General features: G+C 38.4%; 1 protein-coding gene across 1 annotated transcript; it reads left to right on the top strand.

Annotated features, from left to right (window-relative positions):
* The first annotated feature begins 5,955 nt into the window (after positions 1-5,955).
* LOC135150412 (uncharacterized) lies at positions 5,956-11,088 on the top strand. Its single transcript, XM_064086700.1, has 2 exons — positions 5,956-6,185; positions 9,405-11,088. Exons 1-2 carry the CDS (start codon positions 5,956-5,958, stop codon positions 11,086-11,088), a joined length of 1,914 nt encoding a protein of 637 aa, XP_063942770.1.
* The last annotated feature ends 201 nt before the right edge of the window (positions 11,089-11,289 follow it).

Genomic DNA, 11,289 nt, shown 5'->3' with positions numbered 1-11,289 from the left:
GTGTTAAAAATAGATGTTGGTGACTCATTTTGCAGTCGTAAGATTGCAGGTTGCGTTATGTGTATGATGGGGATGTTTGACATACCAGTGCTTCTGAAAACAGCCCCCAAGCCTGCCAGTGCATCGGCTTGTGTGTTGAGCTCCCTTGGAACCTGTTGGATAGTAAACGTGTCAAATGATAGCTGTAATTTTTTCATTATGTCAAGGTACGTAAGCATTTTATGATCTTTTGCTTCATAGGAGCCGTTAACATGATTAACAATCAGGAGAGAATCACAATGTACGTTAATGTTTTTAACCTTGATGTCTTTTGCAGTGGTCAAACCTACTATCAAGGCCTCGTATTCGGCTTCATTATTCGTAGCCTTGAAGTCGCAACACACTGAGTAAGCTATCCTGTCCCCTTGTGGTGATTGCAGCACTAATCCCAGCCCCGTGCCGTTCACGTTGGATGCTCCGTCAGTGTAGAGCTTCCATGGTTGAGAGTTTGCAGTCGATGTCAGTGCTGGAGTTCTTGTTCTGCTTGCATCATTTGATTAGGGCTGAAATCTACCACAAAATCAGCCAGTGCTTGCGACTTGATGGCTGTTCTGGGCTCGTAGACTATGTCATATGTACTCAGTCGGATTGCCCATTTTGACATCCGTCCGGTGAGTTCTGGCTTGCTCAACACCATCCTTAAAGGGAAATTTGTCATGACATGTTTCTTATGTGTTTTAAAATAGTGTCGCAGTTTTGTTGACATCATAGTGAGTGCAAGAACTAATTTTTCAAGAGGCGTATACCTGCTTTCAGCTTCAATTAGACTCTTGATGGCGTAATAAATTGGAGATTGCACCCCATTTGCCTCTTTGACTAGAACACTGTTGATTGCGTGGTTTGTGACCGACAGATATACGTTCAAGTCCTCTCCTTGTTCTGGTTTTGCCCGGAGTGGTGGTGATGTCAGGTAGTGCTTCAATTCAGAGAGAGCCGCTTCATGTTCATTGGTCCATTCAAATCCCTTATTCTTTCTCAGAACATTGTAAAACAACCTGCACCTATCCGATGATCTTGATATGAATCCGTTCAGTGCCGCTACTCTTCCCGTCAGTTTTTGAACGTCCTTCATGTTGGTTGGGCTTGTGAACTCGATGATGGCTTTGATTTGTTCCGGACTTGCTTCTATGCCCCTGCGTGTCACCATATGGCCTAGAAATTTACCCGATGAGACGGCAAAATTGCACTTGGTGGGATTGAGCTTCATGTTGTAGCTTCTTTATATGTCGAACACTTCCTCAAGATGTTTGACATGATGTTCTGCATTCAGGGATTTCACCACCATATCGTCAATGTACACTTCCATAGTTTTCCCGATTTGCTCTTTGAACATTTTGTTAACGAGTCTCTGGAATGTTGCACTTGCATTGCTTAATCCGAACGGCATGGCTAGATAGCAGTAAATTCCCCTTTCAGTAACAAAAGCTGTTTAATCTGCATCCGAGGGATCCATTTGAATTTGGTTAAAACCGCTTGAGGCGTCGAGAAACGTCAGTAATTCATGTCCCGCAGTTGAGTCGACCATGGTGTCGATGTGAGGGAGAGGAAAGGGATCTGTTAGGTCCAGATACGATTGTAGAAGGGGGGTTGAATACAATCGTTACAAAATAATCGCGGAAGTGAATCTGATTGAATATAACTAGTTAATCAGATTATGATTAATTAATATAACAATGTTTGAAGTCGTTATATAATTAATATGGTTCAGTTTTAATGTCCACTAAAGTTCGTAGAATAAATTCGACAGGGTATATTCTAGATTTAGTGATTAAAACAACCGGGTTATCAAAGCACAGAAAACTGTGGATATAACGATCAAGCAAGTTACGAACAACTTGAAAGCTTTACAAATGCTTTGAATATCAAAGTGATGAACACTTAGAAATGAAGAATGAATGCCATATTTATAGGCAAAGCATTGTACATGCAAGACAATCACTAGACAAGAGAATTACAAAGAGGGTATGACAATCTAGGCTTGGGCAAGACAAATCAAGGCAAGGAAAGACAATCACAGATTGTCTACCAAGCATTAACCAAGTCAGAAAGACAATTAGAAGGGAAGGTATGACAATTTCATTGACAGAAAGACAAACACTACAATCGGCAAGACAATTGAGAATTGTCTTGCACACCTTCAAGCATTCGGCAAGACAAGACAAACGGATTGTCTTGCTAGAAGTGTGACCCTCGGCAAGACAAGACAACAGGATTGTCTTGCAGGATGTGTGACTCTCGGCAAGACAAGACAAATGGATTGTCTTGCTGCCACACTAAGACCTTCGGCAAGACAATTCAGTTGAATTGTCTTGCACACCATTGAAACACACGGCAAGACAAGACAATTGAATTGTCTTACGCACTGATTTCATCCCAAGTGGGCAGATCGGTAAGACAATCACTGATTGTCTTGCTGGGCTGTTTTGAAGATAAAGAATGTAATATTGTAGTATATATAAAATAGAAAATTATTCACTTAATTAAGTTAATCATATAAATTCATAAATTAAATTAATTCGAGAGTGAATTAATTTAATAAATAAATTACATAATTAATATAATTATATGAGAAGTGAAATAATAGTCTATTAAATATTTAATCACCCAATCTTCAGTAGAACTGCTTCCTGTCTTCTATAAACTTTAATAACTTCTTCTCTATTTGTCGAACGAACGAACTACCACTTCTGCTTGACTTCAAATATTTAATTTGAATAACTGATACACAGATGTACTGTCTGGTTCATCTGTATCTAGTTAAATCAAATATTCTTCGTCATATAAACAATAAGAATTTGGATAGTTCGTCGAGTCTTTGTCTTGTACGTACTTCTTCATTAAATGGAATCTTCTGATGAAATAAAGTATAGAAACTTTATATCTTCTGAACTCCTGGACGTGCCACAAAAGATTATTTGTGCACTGAGGCTTGAACATATTAATGAACTTCTTTCAGTGGTGTGCAGCAGCATCCTGGAATTTATCTGACATATAATTCCCATAAATCATTTGACGTTCTTCGTACGGATTCCGATGACTTGCTATTTACTGAGCTTTCTTATCTGAGTTGAGTTGTACCTCTTTAAATACAAATAGGCTGAACATATGCCTTTCAATCTCCCCCTATTTGTTTGTTAACATAACATGCAAATTTCCTAGAGGATAACTCAACTAACAGATAAGACAAAGATTTAAACATTGGAAAGTAAATAGCAAAAGTTTATGGTTTTGCATCAAACATTAAACCATGATCATTAAATAGATTACAAAAGGATGTTCCTTGAACATATCTAACAAATATCCTAATCAATCTATTTCACTCAGAACGAGTGACTTCTCCTTCTTCTAAATCTGACACATGAATGATTGGAGTAGAAGGCTCATTCTGAGTAGGCTCTTCAGCTAGAGTGGATTCTCCACGCTTCTTTCTTTCACGAGCCAGAGCTAGCTGGTGAAGTACTTCCAGTTCCACAGGGTCTTCACGGAAGTCAGATGGCTGAGATTTTGTTACACCCTTCATCCTCCGAAAGTATTAAGAAATATTTCTTCGAGTGCAGTAGGATGAGATTACATCATCAGCATCAGACTTGGCTTTAGAAGCGAAGCCCTTGGTTCTTAGTAAGGTGGATGCTAGAGCCAGACGTTTGGCAGGGTACTTTGGCAAAGCCTCTTCGTTTAGATAGACAGTGCAGAGGATTTCCTGGTGAACGAACTTGACACAGTATGGGTTCTTAACAACCTGAGGACTGTTGAAAACAGCACAATCCAACAGTTTGTCACGAAGAAGTTCATTCAAGTTGGAGCAACGCTTGACTTTGTTGCGAAGTACCCAGAGCTCAGATACAGAGAATGATTTGATAAATTCGACAGATAGTCTGAATGAACCATTCCTCTGTGTGTAGACAATCAGCTCCCACTCTTCTAGCAATCCCCTAACAGCAACAGTTACATATTCCAGTTCTAAGGCAAAGGCATGCATAAAAACATCCTCATCAGGGTTCACCTCTCGAAGATCATAGATCAGAGATAAGAACTTCCTATCATCGAAAGTTTCCCTTTGAGGTCCATTGAATATTCTTCTTGCAATGTCCCAGCCTTTTCCTTCTTTTCTTTTAATCTCAAGATTCTTCTGCTTGATCGCAGCATCATAGATTTTCTGCTTTTCAATCTTGATTTGTTCCTCTGTGATCAACTTGTCTTCCAGAAGTTTCTGATAATCACGAAGCTTACGCTTCCTGGCTTCATTTTCTGCCTTGAACTTCCGGACATTCTCCTCGTGTTCAAGATCAACAGGTTCTTCCTGAAATAAATAACTTTCGTCAAATTTACCTTCTTCTTCAGCCTGACGATAGGTAGCATCGAATACGTCATCATCATCCATGTCTTTGGGATAATCATCATAATTGTCAGTGTTGAAGACATTTTCAGATTGATGTAACTGTTCTTTGCCTTTAGACCTTTCATAGCTTTTATCAGCTTCAGAAGATTCTTTGCCACTTGCTCTTTCTCCACCCTTGTCACTCCTATCAGTATTATCATCCTTATCACTCCTATCATCAGCATCAGCATTGCTGTGATCATCTTTGTCATCCTTATCTTCCTTATCCTTCTCCCCCTTAGTTGAGGGATCCTCTGGAGTAGACTGAGCTGTTGACGGATTAAGCTTTAAGTGATGAACAACTTGAGCCAGAGTTTGCTCCAGGTTGCCAAGCTTTGTCAGACAGAGCTCCTGAGATTTATCAAACTTGTCCATCCTAGAGTGAATACCCTTGACATGAGCATCTAATTCCTGTTTGAGAGAAGAAAATGAAGGATCAACAACCTTTTCCTGTAGAGTCACCAACTCTCCACTTTTGAATCTGGCATTCTCAGCATTCAACCTTGAAATCTCAGCTTTCAGAGCAGCCAATTGTTCCTGTAACAGATCAGTGTTGGTGTGTGCACTCACCTCACGAACACTCAAAGATTTATCACTATCCTCTCGTGCATGTGTTTCGCTCGGTGTTTGCCTGATTTCACTCGTGTTTATCACACCGTCACCAGTACCTGTATATACAACCATAGTTCCCTGAAGTGGAACTGTAGGTTGTGAAGGAACAAATTGTCCTTCAGATGCCTGTGAAGGCTGATGTACTTGCAGGTTGCCAAGTAGAGCCTGATCCAAAAAGAAAGAGTGATCAGAAAGTTTTTCATATGACAATTTTTGAACATCTGTGCTCTCTCTAAGTGAAGAATTAAAAGACAAAGGTTCTACTAGCGTGAGTGCTAGTTGTGTGCTTGACTCATTACAGGATACCGCGGTCGGACGGCCAATTTCAATAAATGCATTCTGTGGAGAGAATGAATCTAGAGACTGTATATTTACCATTTCAGCGTCCAAATCCTTTTGGGAGGAAATGGATGCCGCTGCAGTTGTCTCCGGTTCTGCCACCCTTTGCTTCTTATGAGACAGAGCTGCGGGTTCTCTCAGTATTGCACTCCCACTCTGTTTCCGGGCTACCTTTCGAACAACTGGTGTATAAGTAGTGTCGGTTGATGTGTTTGACGAAGAATCAGTTGTTGAAATGAAAACGTCAGCTTGGTTATGAACCTGGGTGTTTACAGGTTCATTGCTGGGATTCTGGAAATCAAATCCAATGTCACAATCAAAATCTGTAATATCAATATTAAAGTTATCATTGAGATTAGAAAGTACCTGAGCTACCTGTATTTCTGTCCTGAATTCCTGTAGCTCTGGATTGATAGCAGAATCAGCAGGCAGAGGCTGAGAGGCAGATTGTGGTAGAGGAATGGTATTTGTATGTGTAGGTGATGGTGTTGGTTCAGACTGAGAGGGGAAGATGGAGGCTTGTTGGTCTGTGAAGAAGTTGTAATGTGGAGTGGATTGGTTTGGAGATAGTTGAGGAGAGTTGTATGATGATTGGTGAGGTGATTGTTGTGGTGAGTTGTAAGGAGGGTTGTATGGAGAGTATTGTGAGGATTGGCTGGAGGATTGGTAATCTTGTAGAAGTTGAAGTGGTTGGAAGTTTTGAGGAGGAGATTGTTCTTGATGTTGTTCTTCTTGAAGTTCAGGTTGAGCCGGTGGTTGTTGATCAGGTTGATATTGTTGTTGTTGTAGAGGCTGAGGAACTTGGACAGGTTGAAGGGTATAAGTAAGGAAGAAAAAAACAATTGTCTTGACAGCCTATTGTAGTCTCGGTAAGACAATTTTGAATTGTCTTGCCGAGATTACACATTTAGCAGACAAGGGATGTGTCAGTAAGACAATAGGATTGTCTTACTGATACACGCGGAGGCTTAGCAGACTCGGTAAGACAATGTAATTGTCTTGCCGAGTTTGATAGAAGGAAAGAGAAAAAACCGGTTCAGTAAGACAAAATAATTGTCTTACCGAGCCAAACAGAAGACAAATACATTGTCTTGCTGAGAAAAAGTAATAATAATATGATTTTTGATTAATTTAAAAGATAAAACTTTTTGCAATTAAAATCAAAAATCTATAATAAAAACAATATTATATATTACACAAATATTTTGTAAATTTCAACTTTAATTAAATATAAATACTTATGACTTTAACTTTAATTCAATAAGATGAATTAACTTAAAATCAAATATTTATGCTTAATTAATTTTGAAATATACAAAATAATTACAAATAATTATCTAAATGCTTAGAGAATATTACAGGGGAGTGTATGAGCACTTAGAAAATTACAGACTAATATACAAGCATGCATAATTACTCAGAATATTATCAGATAATATACAAAAATTTATATAAAATCTAATAATAAAGATATAATTACACAGAGAATTCACAAAAAAATATATAATACTTATGAAAAATATATACAAGAGAACTATGTCATATTTAACATCCCTAACTCACAAACCAGCTTAGAGAAAGTGGATTCATCCAGTGGTTTAGTGAAGATGTCAGCAATTTGCTCAGTCGTGGGTACAAAATGTAACACCACTGTACCATTCATGACATGTTCTCGAATGAAATGATACCTGATATCAATGTGCTTGGTTCTTGAATGTTGAACAGGATTGTTGGAAATGGCTATGGCACTTGTATTATCACAAAATATGGGAATTTTGTTTACTACAATACCATAATCATTCAGTTGGTTCTTGATCCACAAGATCTGAGCACAGCATCTTCCAGCAGCTATATACTCAGCTTCAGCAGTAGAAGTGGACGCGAAGTGCTGCTTCTTGCTATACCAGGAAACCAACCGACGTCCTAGAAATTGACAGCTTCCAGACGTACTCTTCCTATCAATCCTGCATCCTGCATAATCAGAGTCTGTATAGCCAGTTAAGTCAAAACCAGTATTCTTAGGGTACCAAATATCTAATCCAGGTGTACCCTTAAGATATCTAAAGATTCTTTTGACGGCTATAAGATGTGATTCTTTAGGATCAGCTTGGAACCTAGCACACAAACATGTTGCAAACATGATATCTGGTCTACTTGCAGTAAGATAAAGTAAAGAGCCAATCATACCTCGATAGCTTGTGATATCAATTTTCTTACCAGATTTATCCTGGTCAAGCTTTGTGGCAGTGGCCATGGGTGTCTTTGCCGGTGAAGAGTCTTCCAGATTGAACTTTCGAAGAAGATCTCTGACATACTTGGATTGGCAAATGAATATTCCATCTTCCTTTTGGCTTACTTGAAGACCAAGGAAGTAGGACAGCTCACCCATCATACTCATCTCATAGTTACTCTGCATCAACTTAGCAAATCTCTTGCACAAGTTATCGTTAGTAGAACCAAATATAATATCATCAACATATATTTGTACAAATATCATATCCTTATCATGCAATTTGTAAAAGAGAGTTTTGTCTATGACACCTCTAGTAAAATTGTTTTCAATTAAAAACTCAGAGAGAGTGTCATACCATGTCCTTGGTGACTGCTTGAGTCCATAGACAGCTTTGAATAGGAAGTATACAAAATCAGCAAACTCTGGATTTTCAAAGCCAGGGGGCTGTTCCAGATATACTTCTTCTTCTAGCTTTCCATTCAGAAATGCACTTTTCACATCCATTTGATAAACCTTGAAGTTGGAGTGTGCAGAAAATGCAAGAAATATTCTGATGGCTTCAAGACGAGCAACTGGAGCATAGGTTTCATCATAATCAATTCCTTCTTCTTGTGAATAACCTTTTGCAACCAGTCTGGCTTTGTTTCTCACAACAATGCCATCACCATCTAACTTGTTACGGAAGACCCATCTAGCTCCAATGGTAGATTTTCCTTTTGGTCTTGGAACCAGGGCCCAGACTTCTTGTCTCTCAAATTGATTGAGTTCTTCTTGCATGGCAAGAACCCAATCAGGATCAGCAAGTGCTTCATCTATTTTCTTTGGTTCTAATTGTGATAGAAAACCAGAGAATATACATTCATTTGTCGTAGCACTTCTAGTCCTTACACCAACATCAGGATCACCAATAATTAAATCAAAGGCACTATACCATAGATTGCCTTTAGCAACCACTCAAATAAAATTTTCCTTAAAATCGTTGCTATTGAAAAATTAAAAACAGTCTATTGCAATGGGGAAAAAAACGTTACAATAGAATCAAATTTTCGTTAAAAAATTTGAAAGGGCTGTAGAAACAAAGGTCTTTTGCAACGTCACAACCAGGCGTTGCAATAGATGAGATTTTTGGGGCCAAAAATATTGGCGGGCCAAGGAAAGTAGTAGTGGCGGGATAATGAAATATTAGAATTGCCCGGGTTAATTAAAAAAACAAACACAAAAATAGAAAAAGAGAAAGCATACACACACACTACCACTGCAGACTCGTTTATACTATTAACAGAGAGACAAAGCAGAGAGAGGAAGAAAATACAAGAAGGTGCGAAAGAGAGAAGCAGAGAGAGGAAGAAAGGCGCGCGTGTGAGAGAGAAGTCGAAGGCAAAGCTCTGTCTATTCAGGTACACACCCCGTGTCTCTGTTTCTCTCTATGATAAATTAGGTATATATGTGTTTAATTAGGTGTGTATATATGTTTAATTGATTGTGTATATGTGTTTAATGGTGTATATGTTTGTTGTTAATTAGGGGTTTAAATGGGTTTAGGTTTATTTGCTTGCATGTTCTGATTTTCTCAATTTAGGGTTCAGATTATGTTGATACATGGGTTTCTTATTCTCTGATTTTGTGCTTTGTTAGATGGTTTTGTATATTTTTTTAATTTAGATATTTTATATGTAATAAAATCGATTATTGGGGTTTAAATGGGTTTAGTGGGCTCTAAACAGTGGGGTTATTCTAGAGGGATTTAGTAATGTTTATAGGAGTTTCTTAACTTGATGCTTGTTTCTATTCAAACTTGTGTAGAAATTCAGTGATGATGAACTGGACATTACTTCCAAAGTATAGTGAAGAATATATAAAAGGGGTCAAAGATTTTGTGTCGAATGGTATGGCAAATTTTGGCGTAGGAACTGAACTTAGGTGCCCGTGTAAGAAATGTACTAATCGCTTCTGGCACTCGCGAGATGTCGTCTATGAGCATCTTATATGCCAGGGGCCATATCCAGAGTTTGTGAACTGGATATATGAGATTTCAAAGGCAAAATTTAAAAACAGCACTGGAATTAGTGATGATATGGACTGTGATACGGGGGGGTTTGGTTTGGGAGAAGATTTTGATGATATGGTCCTTAATCGACATAAAAATAGTATTGATACCGGTGTTAAAAATCAGATGAACAAAGAAGCAATGAATTTCTATAGGCTTGTCGAGGAGGGTAAACAACCTTTGTATCCGGGCTCCAAAACCTTTACTCGTTTAGGTTTTATAGTTAAGCTTTACATGTTGAAGTGCACTTGTGGATTTACGGAGTCAGCCTTTAGTGCAATACTTGAGTTGATAAAGGAGGCCTTCCCCGAGTCAAATTTGCCCCCTTCATTTAGTGCTGCAAAGGGAATAATTAAAGAATTAGGCCTTGATTATGAGAAGATTCACGCATGTCCCAATGACTGTATGTTATATTGGGACAAAGATAAAAAGGAAAATAATTGCAAAGTGTGTGTAGTTTCAAGATGGAAATCTGTAGAAAGTGATAAGGCTGCTGTTTTAGAAAATAATGATAGGAAAACCTATAAAGTCCCTGCCAAGGTCTTGAGATACTTTCCATTAAAACCAAGATTGCAGAGAATGTTCTTGTGTAAAGAATATTCACAGCTCATGACATGGCATTCAACATGCCGAACAATCGATGGAAAGTTAAGACATCCAGCCGATGCCAAGGCCTGGAAGTCTATGGATGCAAGTCATCCAAATTTTTCTCAAGAGGCTCGAAATGTGAGGCTGGGATTAGCGGCAGATGGGTTTAATCCGTACCGAACGATGAGTATATCTCATAGTACTTGGCCAGTGATGCTAGTTAACTATAATTTACCACCGTGGTTGATTATGAAACCTGAAAACATAATTCTTTCCACTCTGATCCCTGGTCCGATACAGCCTGGTAATGAAATAGATGTGTATTTGCAGCCGCTTATAGCTGAGTTAAAAGAATTGTGGGATGTTGGTATACAAACTTATGATGCCCACTGTAATAACACATTTACCTTGCGCGCGAGCCTATTATGGACTATAAGTGATTTCCCGGGGTATGGGGTTTTATCAGGTTGGACCACAAAGGGATACCTTTGCTGTCCCGAATGTCATTATGAGACCTCATCTATATATTTGAAGCACAGCCGTAAAGTTTGCTACATGAACCACAGAAAATTCCTACCTCCTGATCACAAGCTTAGGTTTGACACGAAGAGATTTAATGGGGAAGTAGAAACAGGCCTCTGTCCCAAACCTTTAACTGGAAAGCTCATTGAAAATTTTTTGGCTGAATTTAGGAATAATTTTGGAAAGCAAAAAGGCAAGAAGAAAGATGGAGACTGTCCTTGGAAAAAAAAGTCGATATTTTTTGAGTTACCCTATTGGAGTGATAATTTAGTTAGGCATAATCTAGATGTGATGCACTGTTCGGTGAAATCTACACGCAAGCGCACGTGATCACAAGTAATATATTAAGTTCGATCCCACAGAGACTGGTGAATTAAGAATACGCACCTATGCAACAATGTATGATCAAATTTCACTACCAAGACAATTAACAAGGATGGTTTCTTTTATACTAATAACTAAATTTACTAATCAAATTCAGAATAGGAAAACACATGGGATTCTAACTTCATTATCGAATTCATCTAGAAT

The sequence above is a fragment of the Daucus carota genome, chromosome 2 (assembly GCF_001625215.2).
Source record: "Daucus carota subsp. sativus chromosome 2, DH1 v3.0, whole genome shotgun sequence".
Classification (NCBI taxonomy): Eukaryota; Viridiplantae; Streptophyta; class Magnoliopsida; order Apiales; family Apiaceae; genus Daucus; species Daucus carota.
Note: the sequence above shows the minus strand (reverse complement) of the source record. Positions and strands in the feature narration are given on the sequence as shown.

Coding starts and splice junctions, on each gene's coding strand:
- LOC135150412 (XM_064086700.1), top strand. CDS start 5,956: ATGATTGGTGAGGTGATTGTTGTGGTGAGTTGTAAGGAGGGTTGTATG. Junction 6,186..9,404: donor GAACTTGGACAGGTTGAAGG/GTATAAGTAAGG, acceptor AAACTTGTGTAG/AAATTCAGTGATGATGAACT.